We start from the raw sequence: 15,257 nt of genomic DNA, 5'->3' as shown, positions 1-15,257 counted from the left end.
CGATTCAGAAGTATAGGTACGGTATATAACAAGACCAAGTTGGTTAAAAATTCATTTATCATGACTAAGCTACTCATTTGGAAATGCTATCATAGCTTGATAAGCATATACTATGCCCGACAAATAAAATGACACCAAAATGTTTTGACACCCCGGGTGGTACCAATTACTGGCGTGGCGCATGGACTATAAGACAACAAACTTGAGTAACTTTGTCATCCCATAGGACGTTACAAGTATTGTATACAGTAGAGTAGATATATTGCATGTCGTAAACCGAAACTACCAGATAATTTCACCTTAAACTTAAATGCTGAACCAAAAATCAACAGCTCATTCAAAAAAAAGAAAAAGAAAGATGATATTGAATATGAATAAATACAAAGAAATGAAATGAAATGAAAAAAATATATATCTGTGGACACACCATAGTGACAACATCATTCCCTATCTAAGCAATTCCTGTTCTTTGTTGATAACCTTTAACTTACCCGATACATTGAGATTGCCAATAGTAAAAAAAAATAATAATAACCTTTGAGCAGTTATAATTATTGTCTTTATAACTAACATTACGTACCAGTGACGTTTCAGTAACTGATGTTGCACATTTTGAACTCTTCATTTAGACTCGCCATTATGACAAGCATTCTTATTTCTGGTGTTGAAAGAAAGACATGCAGACATGAGGCACTAAAAAACCCAACTTACATCATACAACTCACTTTCTTTGAATAAAGTTAAAGTTAAAAATTCCCTGTTTTTGGTAACTGACATTATTCCACATCCATCATTTTCAAGACTAATTAACAGTTTTGATCAATTTCTTTAAAGCAACCACCTTTTATTCTTTTTCTATCATGTGGTTAAAGAATTATCTTGTAACTGCATCACCCTCTAACAGTTACACAGAAAAGAGTGTTCAAGTAGACTACTAGTAAAGTGAACATACAGAGATAGTATGTGACACAACTCTCTTTCTTACAATTGAGATATAAGCATATTTCACCAGCTACAACGATACTGATTTTCAAAATAAAAATGACCAATTTTATTGAAAAACATAATAATTCTTAAAACTTCAACTCAAGTATTGAGCGAATAAAAGAGACAGTAACAGTGTTTGGAAGTTTGGGGCTACAATCATGCAAACAAAGAGCAGAGGAAAGACATTATTATATTTACGGTGTTGTGGTGTTTGGAGATATATTGTTATCATGTACACAGAATTCAAATTCTATTTTAATGTGTTTTACTAGAGCTATATCATGATAATGTCCTCGAAGAGAATATAGAAGACATGACAGCAGTGTTTGGTATTTTGGAGCTATATAATCAAGTGCCCAAAGAGAGAATTGCAGAGATAGTAATGCTGTTGATGGTGTACAACTATATTATGATCATGTACGCAAAAACAAAAGAGAAGAGATAGTAACCATAGTTACAGTGAAAGCAAGATAGTATTAGGCAGATATTAACAGTGTTAAGTAGTTTTAAGCTATTCTTATCATGTACACCACACAAATTACTTTACGTAAGAATTTGTATCTTCAGCCTATAAAAGTGAAGAATTAGGCGGTTGAAAGAGTATAGTTATGATTGTTCTTATGGTTATGAGTATAATTAATCAGTGAGCAAGAATGCGAATTCGAGTTATACGTTGCGAGAATACTTTCTTTTTGTGGGATGATTAAACCATTGAAGACAAGAATTTCTCTTAGATCATCGGACAATGCATTGGTTTATACATAGTTCCAATGTGTAGTATACGTTTCTTTTTTTAGTACAAGCTGAGAGGAGTTCACTGATTTCTTTTGTTTGGTCTGAGACGCAACACCTTTTTCTCTCTCCCGAATATAGTATAAATGTAGCAGTAGTAGAAGTATTATCTTAATTAAAGAAATGGTTATAGTTGGCAAATGGCGAACATATCTGTATGCTGGTAATTGACAGGATATTAGGTCGAATTTTGGATAGCCTATTCATCATATCTCGTTACCATATTTATCAGATTTATCATATTTCATTACATCCTATAGCAACTTTTTAGTTCGTCCTGAGCCAAGTGAGCTGTTCGATCATTTCTCGTCCGTCGTGCGTCTTGCGTAAAGTTTGCACATTCTCATTTTTTTTTCTTCAAGTTCAAGTTCAAGTTTATTTTCATATTTCCACTTTCTCAGTGATTGGATTACAAAATGGGTGACAGTAAAACAAGAATACAAATATATACAACCATATCTTTTGATTGGAGAAGCAAAAAAAATAACAACATACTTACACACAAATGTATATGGTAATTATCATCTGAGGATGTCACAAGTATAAATGTCAGAAATATGATGGGGCCTTACATAAACCCTCTTCAAAACCCTCTATGATGACGGATTATCACCAAACTTGTCAAGTAGCATCCTAAGGGTAATATGATTTTAATTTGTTTACATGAGCACCATGACATTCCCTTAAAATTTATAAATCTTTAAGAATCATCTCTCGAACCAGAAGTGATGGAGCCAAACTTGCGATATATTATGAGTAAGTACATTTGTGACTGTTTGTTCGTGGTTCATAGCGGATCAGGGGGTGTTCCCTTCACATACATACACAAACACACACCCACACACACACACACACACGAGCACACAATAGGGGAACGAACAAAGTTGGGCGCCAAATTTCTCATTCTTGTATTCTTTAAAAAAATGGTCACATTTCCACCTAAACTTGGCACGTATTAACGCTGGATGATAGAATGTATTGGCACAAATGAGCACCGTGCTCCACATTAACGTGTCCCTCAAGGGGCCAAGATCCCCATGATTAGAGAATCTTAGAAAAAAAAAGTGTCTTCTACAAAACCAGAAATTCTCGTATTAAACACGATGAACATTAGTGAGTGTAATTTCAAGTAGGGCCAGGGCCAGGGGTGGCAATCGTGGGTCCGGGACCAAATTGGGGGCCGGTTATCACATTTTGATCTTCTTTTTGTTATTTTTACTATGTTTTGATTTGTAGTGAAAAGTCTACAAGTGCGATACTTTAGGTGAGCACTAGAGCCACTTGGTCTCTTGCTTATGTTCGCTCCCATTTGTTTGTTTTGATATAGAAACAAAGTGTATTCGCAAAACAAGACGACTTTAACTATAATAATGCCTTTTATACCTCATTTGTAATCAGCAAAACAAAGTAGTTTGGTGTGTATTGAAATTGAAGCTCGAAGAATGTACTGTATCTTACTTTTACTTATATACTTACTCGCAAATCATGCTAATGATATTGTAAATGGAATGACTTAGAGGGCTTTATTAAAATGCTAAAATGACGAACGAGATATTTGTTCATTTTGTTCTTATGGTTGTGTGTGTATACGCTCATTTCTTATTAGCTACATTGCAGTTTGTATCAAAGAGAGAAAGAGAAAGACAGAAAGGCAGGCGTATAAGATTAAGAGTGTATGGTATGCTGAATGTTATCACACGTCAGTTTGTATCAATGTGGACAAGCTGTTTTTAAGAGCAGTCATTTTGTTTTATACTTTGCGTGCGTCTGCATTGCTTTATTTCAAAACTTCCACATTACATATCTTTTTAGTGTGTGCATATGGACTGGATCACTTCTGACCTTTGACAGTTCAGCAGTTTGTTCATAACATGTAAAAAAGAAAAGAAAAAAATCTCCAAAGCTCTGCCTATTGGAAATATTGAGCATGTTCGATGCTCCCGCGACTCCCCGGAGACCCGCAGACGTCGCGGAGACTCGCGTCACCACCAGGTTGCCATCCAGTCTCCAGACCAATGAAATACACACTTATGCTGCCAGATATATTTTTTTCGGAAAAACACAACATAAGCGAGAGAGAGAGAGAGAGAGAGAGAAAGAAAGACGTTCACTAAGCGAGTATAGCAGAGAATAATTCAACAGATTCCGGCAGTTTTCATTGAAACACAACAAAACAAAAAATGTAATCACGAGCAAGATGAGAATGAGCTAATCTTGTAATTTACACTGAAATTTAAGTCGAAAGGGGCCTCAGCGAAGAAATGCTAGCCTTAAGCCGGGTTATCTGTTGTACCTACACGTATGTTACATTTTGTCGATTGGCGAATGAGTGCTTTATTTGTTCATATGTGTGATTTTGTGCTTTTCCTCAATCTTATTTTTACCAACTTATTCACAGGTTGCTTACATGAACGGTCACAACGTGTTTAAAATCTATGGGAAATTGCCTAATCTCGGAGGTAACGATTTCATTTTCTCATCATTTCTATTGCTGCTAAACACCATTTTCAGTATCAGTTTGTTGTATTTATTCTATTCATATTATTATTATCATTATTTTGCGGTAAGATGTTTGTAGGTCATGCCTTTTAGCTCATCTGAGCCAAAGGCTCAGGTGACGGATGTTCACCACATTTGGCAAGTAGCATCCCTAGAGGGATAGGAACCAATTGGGGACTAATTTCCACGTTTTCATGTTCTTCAAAATACATGGCTAAATTTGTCACCAAACTTGGCAGGCATTATCTCTGGGGATGATATAATTTGGTGCTGTGGTATGGCCGGAACAGAAAGGAAAATCAATTTGATTCATTGCAGTTTTATACAGGAAATTTTTAAGGCTTGGTGTGAATTTAATTTTTCCCCTGGTTTATACCTGTGACAAGTGAAGAACCAGGTAATCTGGTTTAATTCATTAATTCGTGTGGATAATAAGAGGTATATTTGAGATTAAACAATTATTGAGTGATGATGGTTCATATTTTTTAGGTTTTGAACGGTTTCGGGCTAGATACGGTGTTTGTTGTAACTTTTTGGAATATTTTTCAGTTATTCATGCAATCCCCTTGGGGTGGAAAAAATATATTTAAAAGAAATCGGCAAATGTTGATAAAATAAAGACGCAGTGAGAACAAAGGAAAACTATGGGGGAGAAAAGAAGCAAGAAGAAGAAGAAAATGATGGACGCCAAATCATTTCGACTGAAGGATAGCTATCAGCAGGAATACAATGAAATAAACAGGAAAGTGAGAATATTAGTCAGGAAGGATAAAAGGGAGTATTTGGACAATCTGGCACCAGAAGCAGAAGCTGCAGCACATGAGAGGGTAGCAGGGAGAACTCCAGAGAATCACTAAGCAGATATGCGGTAAGTAAAAAAAAAAAGAAAAAAAAACCCATGGAAATGGTCCAGTCAGGGATAAACAGGGTAAGATCCTCACCATAGAAAGACAAACAGAGGATGGGAAGATGGACGGAACATCTCAGAGAACTCTTAAATAGAGCGACGACTGAAGAAACACCAAATAGAAACAGCAGAAAATAATTTGGACATTAGCACTTAACCGCCAAGTAGAGCATTGCAGCCATTAAGACATTGAAGAACAACTAAATTCCTTGAGGTGGTGGCTTGAGTGGTGAGCTGTTCAAGGCTGACCCAGTTGTAGCAGCAACCTTTTTTTAAAGTCTCTTTTCAGTGCTACTTGTATTTGGGGGAAGAACGAGATTGCCGCCTGAATGGCCACTAAAAATTTTGAATATCTCAAAACCCTCAGGGGTGTAACAGTTGCATCAACCAGATTCATATTCAGCACCCTCAAAATAGGTTAAGCCATATCTTTTCTTTCAAAATGTTCGCAAATTGTAAGGAAACGTATACAATTTCTGATTTTGGCGGGCATATTCGAGACCATCAGGAATATGGGGTAAACCCATCAATTTCTTTTCAGTTAATTTACCATTTTTGGATTTTGGCGGCCATTTTGGATATCTTAAAACCCCTCAGGGGTGGAAGAGTTCCATCAGCCAAATTCGGATTCAGCACCTTCACTGTGTTCTTTCCTTGCTGGAAAGAACACAGTGTCCCACAGTGTGTTTACAATGTGTTCACATTGCCGACTATGTAAAAACGGTCGAATTTAAGAGTGTGAAAATGATTTCACACTGTGGTTTGGTTTTTCATGGAGAGTTCACATAGTAATGTTATGTTTCACACTGTGATGGTCTGTTTCACACTGTGAATTTATGATTCACAATGTGTTCATGATGTTAAAACGCTCGAATTAAACAGTGTGAAGTGATTTCACACTGTGTTCATAATGTGTTCACACTGTGTTTCACTTTGTGATTCACACTGTTGGATACTGTGTTCTTTCCAGCAGGGGTAAAACCATCAAATCTTTTAAATTTTCACCAATTGTAAGGAAACATATAGGAATTTCAGATTGTGGCGGCCATATTGGCTGCCATCATGAATATCGCAAAACCTTAAAAGAAAATTGTACTGACATTTTCTAATTGTCTGATAATTCTAATCTAAATTTTTTGATGCCTACTACTGGAAAGAGAGGATTGTAAAACCCAGGATAAGCCTGTAATGATTTTTTGAAAAAAATAAAAACGGGCAAGCCATGGAACGATCCACACAATTTGGCCTACGTCACAGATGCTCTTGGTGCACAACTCCGACATTAGCAAGACGAACTAAATAATGCCAATTTACTGATGAAATCTCACACGAAGTACTGCAAAAGCTGTTATTTAGTATAATTGCAATATGGAGCTATAATAAACATGTTAAATAATATCTATTAATCTTTAAAAGCAATCTCTTCAACAGCTTTTTATTTAGATAAAACTTGTGGGGAAATTCCAGATATGCAAAATGAAATTGGCATCGTTATCCGAACGTGCTGCCCATAGAAGACTGTGTGTAAGTAACGTTACGCATTGATGATCATGATCGAGCGATGGTTCGCCAGTTCAAACTATCTAACGTAGATGAGGGCTGAGTGAATCTAAATCCAAATGTAGATATACTCTCTTCAACGGCACGCACGATTTACACTTAGTGAGATGAAAACGGTACCCAGTACACATAGACTCTGAAATACTAGAACTAGGACTAGGACTACTGAGCAGTCAAGGAGTAGGTTCTACGTGGCAGTCCAAGTTTTGATGAGTAGGCCCTACACTCACTCACCGTCGACATTGCAGCTGTAGGCCCTAAGTGCACACCGCTAATAGGGCACAGCGTAACGTTACATACCCCTGCTGCCAGAACTTGACGAAAGTCCAGACGAAAGTCCAGACTCCAGATCTAGATCTTGACCCTTGTCCTGCAGGCACTGTTGTTCCTGTGCTGGATTTTTCAGGTAAGGTATCTGCTTTATGGATTTCCGATGTTTTGTAGTCGAGATAAATCTCATAGTGGTGTTATTTACACCAAGGACTAATGTTAGATCTAACAGTTTGTTTCAGTAGGCCTACGTACTAGGACCCATATCTCGGAAGAGTGGCGTGACCATGTAGATTCTAACACAGTGTCGCCGCTTCGCGATCCCAGCGCTGGTGTAGGTATAGTGCTAGCGTACTTCCGTATCCATGTAGATATCTCAAAATTCACCTTGCCAAATGGCACCAAACTCACAGGAAATGCTTTATGATTCATATCCAACTGCTCACGTTAATTGGAAACAAACCACATGTCGGGAAGCGTAAGTGTAGATGTCGACTTTCCTGTCGGCGTCGCTAAAAATAATCTGCTCTACGACTAACACGAGTGATTGCGGCCAGGCCCTACCTACCTGCTGCGCACGCACAGACTGAAGTTAGCCATTAAATATCATGAGACAAATCTTTCAAGTAATCGGGGGCAATGAATGAATTTACAAATTATTTGTGGTAAGTTGAATGAAAAATGTAGTTCCTATATCACACAAGTTGCAAAAATCATTACACTTTTGAGTTTAGTTCTCGCGTAAATTCCCCGTTCGCACAGTACTAGTCGGCTAACTTCAGTTCTAGATTGTGCATCTTGCGTTCGCCAAGATCTCTCGCGAAGAGTGAGTTTTTCTTTTTTGAGTGACGACTTCAAACTCGACGTCAATATTGATACTTCTCGATTACTGATTTCGTTCAAATATAAGAGAATACTTTGAAATATGCTATGAAGTATATCCTGTAATTTTGGTGCGATTTGGTTTAGTGAAATTTGAGATATCTACATGGATAGAACAGTACACAAGCGCCGCCTGCTAGCTAAATTAGGCCTAAGCGTCGTCTGCTACTCGATACGAACTAACGCACGCGTATGCGAGCACTTGTAATCAGTAATAGTGAGAGCACCTGTGACATCATAACATCCGGGCTCGTCAGCTCATTAGCATAATTCTTACCTAAAAAGTTCCATTTTTAACATTAAATTACGGGCTTAATCGTTATGAAATTTTGATTCTGTTTGCACCGCTGGGTCTTTTAGAATTAAAAGAACAACATATAAAAAAATAAAAAGCCGGTAAAATGCCCTTTTAAGGATGCTAGAGTTGTATCATACAGATTTGGATTTAGCACCTTTGAAATAGGATAAAACCATCAAAAAACGTTGGGCGGACGGTAAAACGAGGTTATGCCCAAAATTTTACTTCGGCACCCAGGCAGACTACTCTTTCACAAGTCCTTTGCTAAATTTTGATTTTTTTTTTTCTTTCATGTCGTGTAGTTAATAGGTTAAACCCTTTCCTATCGTGTTCCTATTATTTATAGCAGATTTCGGATTTCCTCTTCCAACACACAAGATAATACGGGGTGATGTGACCAGTTTCAAAGAATTTGGACAGGAGCGATTTCGTTTGTGTGTATGTTTGTGCGTGTTTTGTTGTTGCTTAATACCGCATTGTGCCATGGTGTTGTAACGCATGGCTACGTTGGAACTGTTTCGAAGGAAATTTCAACATCGCTTCTAAGTTATTAAGGATGAAACGTCATGACCAAATTAAACCACATAACACAATTTACCTATTCTTACTGTACACATAATTCAGCCAAAGGAAGAATGACGGTACGCATGCGCCTGACTGTTTTATGACTGCAGAGTGAAACTTGAACGTCTACGAATTTGTCAATGAGATCACACTATATTTGTTTGTTGTTTTTTTTTGTATTTGTTTATGAGTTCCTGTTACTCTCATGAACGACAAACTAAGCAACTTTAAGAACGCATGCACGCACTCACACACACACACACGCACGCACGCACACACACACACATCCACACAAATGCATACGTACACGTACAAAAGCATACATGTCATACACTCTTAGGCCAGACATGCATGGAAATGAGGCGCATTACAAGAGTGGATCAGTGCCCAATTCTTTACTGATAAATCATACAATATATAGTGCATACATTTTCCACGATCACGTTACACAATAACGTGATCTGTTCCTGCACACCCGATTCAACAGTACGTTTCTTTCAAAGGTTTGCAGACAATACAATTTACAATGCTTACAGTTTTCCACAGTAATATCTGAACACGTTGTATGTGTCTAATGACTGATGGTTTTTAAAACTGAAATCATTGAAAGTCGAAGTTCTTCTACACCCGCGCAATAAAACGGGACCAGATCAGTGCAAGGTGGTTGACAAACTTGCATATAACTGATGATTATCGAATGGACAGAAAAAACACGTATTCCTTAGCATACAGTAACAGAGCTCGAATTAATTTGTGCACAATATTGATTTGATGAAATATAGAGGTCTTCAAGCAAGACTAATATTTCTATTATCTATTTAGTGCCTAAGAAGTCTTGAGCTGTCTGCAAAAGGATCTGCCAATATTATGAATTATCATCGACATCATTATTATCTATCTATATACGATGTAGTTTCAAGTCAACTGTGTATATTCACCTGAAACCATCGCTCAAGATAATGTTATTTGGGAGTTTTATTGAAAATAGAAAGAAAGAAAGAAGAACAGATGTAACATTGCACATCATTTCATCAGAGTAGTTTTCGTGCAAACTACTCAAGGCCACATACAATATCCTTTCATCTGTTATAATATATTTAACCCTTCAAGAAATCATATGCTTTGCAACTACTTACAAAGTAAAGTTGTGGCTATACACCTATACACAGGCATTGATAGGATCATGCACACACAATATACAGCACACTTTACATAATTTGTAAGCCATAATGCAGCGATGAATAGAAGACCATATTTATTGGGAGGTGAACTAATTTCTTTGAACACGTTGAATGGGTATACTCTCTCTTTCTCTCTCTCTCTCACTGCAACTGCAGTTAGTTTTAATGGGTAATAAAGTAGCAGAGTCAACGAACATAAGATAAGATAAGATTAGATAAGATAAGATAAGATAAGATAAGATTACTGAATCTTTTGCAAATAAAAAACATTTTATAGGAATTTTCATGGATTTATCAAAGGCTTTTGATACCACAGATCATGATATATTAATTTACAAATTAAAAAGATATGGTATTCGTGGTTTAGCACTTTCTTGGATTATTGATTATTTATCCAACAGAAAGCAATATGTACTATTTAAGTCATCTAAATCTCCGAATTCTAATATTGTATGTGGTGTTCCCCAGGGATCAATTCTTGGCCCCCTACTGTTCCTTGTATATATTAATGATATAATAAATACATCAAAAATTCTTAAATTTATACTTTTTGCGGATGATACTAATATTTTTTACTCCCATGAGAACCTCGAAACACTGTTTAATACTCTGAACACGGAAATAGACAAAGTCTCCCAATGGTTTATATGTAATAAATTATCCCTTAATGTCTCTAAAACTAATTTTATACGTTTTAAACCTACTGCTTCACAGAACATTAACAGCAGTTATAATATTGATATTGATGGATTATCCTTAACTGAAGTAAGATTTACTAAATTTTTAGGAATCACAATTGACTCGAGTTTAACTTGGAACGATCACATTCATAATATCCACACGTCTGTCTCAAGAACTGTAGGAATTTTATATCGACTGAAAAACTTCATTTCTCAAAATTCCCTGACTATTCTATACAATGCATTGATCTTACCACATATCACATACTGCAATATCCTTTGGGGAAACTGTGGCTCAACTAAAATTAATCCAATTTTTACTCTCCAAAAACGTGCTGTACGTTTGATTACCAATTCCCGTTACTTATCCATATCCAATCCCCTATTTCGTCAACTAAAAACATTGAAAATTGAGGATCTTCACACCTTTCAAACTGCTGTTTTTATGTATAAATATACATTTATTTGTCTTCCAAAATTTTTTGATGGCTTCTTCACTCCAAATTCCACCGTTCATTCATATCCAACACGTCAGTCGTCCGATTACCATCTCGAAAACCCCAGAATCATTTTAGCTCAAAAATCATTAAAACACAATGGACCAGATATTTGGAATTCTTTACCCCCTAATTTAAAACAATGTACGTCGTTGAACATTTTCAAACGAGAACTAAAAAACACCCTCATAATCCAGTATACTTCTGACACATAAATATTCATACCACCTGGTCAACAAACACCCTAAACAATGAGTTCACGGCCATAACTGAAGTAACATTCACCTCATCACACTGATACACAAAATAACACTCAACGTACAAACCAAGATTCATCTCAACACAATGCACACCGCAATGCACCGCACTTCCTTCGCACAATTACTTCCCACTCAGTGAGTGGCAAGATTTTCTTTATGTATCTCTTCGTTGTGCCCTTTGCACAATTACCCCCCACTCAGTGAGTGGCAAGATTTTCTTTATGTATCTCTTTACCTGGGGCCATCTTCCTCGTCAAGCTTAGCTTATGATGATGGTCCCCTGCATTTCATTTTTATCATTTCCTATTGCTTCCTTTCATATATGATATTCGTTCTTGAAAAAAAAAAGAAAATGTATGTAAGATCCAAACGTTACGAATATTAGCTGTGTAAATGACTATGTAAGTATTTTGTTGATTTGTTGATTTGTATTGATTTTGAAATGCAGAAATAAAAACTGAACTGAACTGAACTGAACATTCAGTCAGGCATTATGTAAAAAAACGGGAGGTTTAGAACATGACACATTTTTTTGAAAAAAAAATACACCAAACGGAAAATTCGGAAAGAGCTTCGTAAGAGTAAAACTGATGTATGTGAAAAAATGTATTTACAAATCGAATAAAATATAACTTATTGAAATTAATGAAATTCTTACATCTACTTATTTTCATTACAACTGATTGACAAATTACCCTAAATCGACGTCGATGTGGGGCAATTTGTCAATCAGTTGCAATAAAACATAGCTTAAGCCACTATAAAGCCCAGACAATAACAAGTGCATATTCCCTCTCTGTATGAGAATCGGAATGTATCATAAAAGTCACAAGAACCGCTCCCTTTCCATCCTATCTGGATACAGTCCTTTTATCACAATCACGAACAAGAAAAGTGTTTGGGCACTATAAACCTCCGCATTACAGTTGTGCTATGTATCTCGTTTCAAGGCGTTTGTAAGTTGTAGTGCATTCAATAAAAGGACGGATGTAATAAATTCGTTATGAGGACACTTTTCGCCATTTTACAATTTATTAGTATAGTGCTTGAAAGTCTTCAAAGGGTCAAAACTTCGGCCTTCTCGGTCTTTTCATACTTCTAGATTTTCTGTACCTGGTTATTACTTTGCTACAGAGAAATACACATGGTATTAGCAGTGCCTATCTCTTTTTTCTTTTCCTTTTTTTTTGTAGAGGGAGGGGATGGGGTGGTGAGACAAGTGAGGATATGTAGTGGTGAAGTGGTTCAAAACATTTAGGCCTAGTGCATTTTCGTAATCACCACATCCCATGCATACAGTCCTCACATATTTGTACTCTGGTCGTGTCGCGTCTCATGGTCGATGGTTGAACAGGTGGTAATCGACGACTGCTGCGTCTTCGACTTGTTCTTTCCAAAGTACTCCACGAAAGTGTAGAGGTAAGGATTCAAAGAGGCGTTGATTGGGAGGATGAAGACGGCGCACCAGGCGTAGAGGGCGACAGGCAACTCGACGAGGCCAGTCTGGCTTAGGATACCCATGATGATGACCGGCATCCAGCAACAGAAGTCCGTCCCGACGATCACAGCCATCTTGGCAGCCAGTTTGATCTCCTGATCCCGCGAGGAACTCACGTGACTCGAGGCCCCAATTGCCTTGGTAGATCTGCGGACGTTGACGAATATGATGACGTAACACACCAGGATGAAAAGGAACAGGATAAGGTTGATCCCAAGGAATAGAACGATGGAGTAGATCCACGCTGGTTGCATGGTTCCTCCCTCAGACGGTACGTAGATGGTGAGGCCTTGCTCATGTGACCACTCCAAAGTCCCTTCCCGAGATTCGTCGGTACTGAGTGGCAGTCCGATGCAGACATCCGACAAGCCGTAGAAGTTTGGGAGAAAGAACCCTACAATGATTGGCACTGTGCTGAGAATGAGGGTGATTATCCACGTGACTATGACGCACACACGAGCAGACGAACTGTGGCATCTAAGTCTTCCAAAGGGAGAGACGACACTGACGAACCGGTCGAACGTGATTATTGCGAGCAGGAACACCGAACTCTCGCTCGACAAGACTGCCAAAAGACTGGCGAATGCACAGAGACCGGACTCTCGCCATGCCGAAGCCCTGAGGTAATAGTAGTGTCCGTAGTACAAGTCAGCTGAAGCTACAATGATCATGAAGACACCCATCATCAAGTCGGCTATGGCAAGGTTTGTGATGAAGAATGGCTGCTCGTGCAGCCGCTTATCTCGTTTGTTGTTGCATCTGATGAATAGGACCATCGAGTTACCAATGAGGGCACTGAAACCCAGTATCCACATAGCAATCCGTAAGACAGTGTTAGGCATGAGCCTGTGACAGGAATCCAGGGCCGAACGGCTCCCGGCAGAGCACACGGTGGTGTTACTGAATAGGCAGCAAAGACGGTAGTCGTCTGTCGACCTGTGTTGTATGAAACAGAGCGGGCGATTCATTTTTTGCTCCGATTCGTGATTGTGATTAAGCATGCAATACCCCTTCAACTTTCTTTGAGGGAAAAGAACAAATAAAATGCTACTGACTCTACGCAAGTTCTGATTGTGGACTTTCGTCGGCAGAACTTGACATACATGTATTACATACCTCACTGAATCTTGCAAAATTAAGACTCATACGGCGCAATGTAAAGTTTTGATGTACCTCGAATTTTTCAGTTTCAGGCTTTTCCAGTTCCAGTTGTTACAATGGAATGTTTAATAGGATGGAAATTACATTCACCATCCATTTTCATGGGAGACGCATGAACTGATAAGAAGTAAATTTCCTTATAATAGTGTCTCACACATTATTCAAACAGAGAGACAGCGAGAGAAGAAAAAAAAAGGGGAAAGCTAATAACTGAAATGAATGAAGTGACCCGAATAAGTAAAACTTATCACTCGTCGTTCATTACTACTTTGATATATGGGTAACCAGGAAGACAACACTGACTTCTTTTTTTAACATATCATTCATACTCGCTCGATTCGTATATATTCCTTCACTGGCATCTTCTTTTGTCCTACTCCTCACACACAATGTGTCAATTTACCTTTATTTTAGTGCTTTGGAGATTATTACCTGCAAACACTTCACACTCTCATTTTGGTACGTCGTACACCCTCTGATCGATTTTGAACTACTGAGGCACAAAAAAGGAGAGGAAAACAGATTGTACTCACAGTCTTTTGAGTTTTGTTATTCCTCTGAACATATCGGGCTCCAGGTGGTCCAGCTCCGTCTCGATCAGACTCCTGGGGTGAAGAATAACACAGAGAGAGTCACGTGACGTATAGTCATGTAGAGATCGTCGTGGTTCATGGCAACAGGGACATTAGTAACTGAACCGCCCGAAACCGTCCGTCAGATTACTCCCTAAACCGCCCGAAACCTCCCGTCAGCACTTTTGTAGTTTTATGTTTCACTATTTTTTTTCATGTAGAATATATAATTACGTAATTTGAAAGAGGTCAAAGGTCAACAAAAGTAGATCAGAATTATTTCTTTGACACACAAGTCTCTTGGTAAAGTCTTAATAGGCTTTCAAGTAAACATAACCTATAATAGACAAAAATAAACAAGCAGTGATCTATTTTCAATAATTTAGAAAGTTGTCAAAATGAGAGTAATTATATTGCTGTACCTTCCAAGTACAGCAATAGGCCATTGTGTACGGAATCTTCAGTTGCTAAAGGGTTAACGTTATTCCCTGCATGCTTTAGAGGCCAAACGCGAGTGAAAAGTCACGTGTGAGAATCATATTCAGCCACATAACAAATCAACCACAAATTGTCTACGTGTTCTCATGATTTCTAAGGAACCCGGAGCAAATAATGCTGTAACTCGGCTCAGATTTTTATGCGTTGTAAA

At 37.8% G+C, this 15,257-nt stretch overlaps 1 protein-coding gene across 1 annotated transcript in view; it reads right to left on the bottom strand.

Moving 5' to 3' along the window:
* Positions 1–12,679: 12,679 nt before the first annotated feature.
* LOC139742556 (uncharacterized) overlaps positions 12,680–15,257 on the bottom strand; it is a 28,221-nt gene continuing 25,643 nt past the window's right edge. The window contains exons 12-13 of the mRNA XM_071653088.1: positions 14,570–14,641; positions 12,680–13,811 (exon numbers count right to left, since the gene is read on the bottom strand). Of these exons, the coding sequence (XP_071509189.1) occupies positions 12,680–13,811; positions 14,570–14,641 (1,204 nt within the window). The remainder of the gene's footprint in view (positions 13,812–14,569; positions 14,642–15,257) is intronic.

This window comes from Diadema antillarum, unplaced genomic scaffold, assembly GCF_040938485.1.
Source record: "Diadema antillarum isolate AM-2024a unplaced genomic scaffold, OU_Dant_1.0 seq00001005_RagTag, whole genome shotgun sequence".
Lineage (NCBI taxonomy): Eukaryota > Metazoa > Echinodermata > Echinoidea > Diadematoida > Diadematidae > Diadema > Diadema antillarum.
This window is presented reverse-complemented; position numbering and strand designations above follow the sequence as displayed.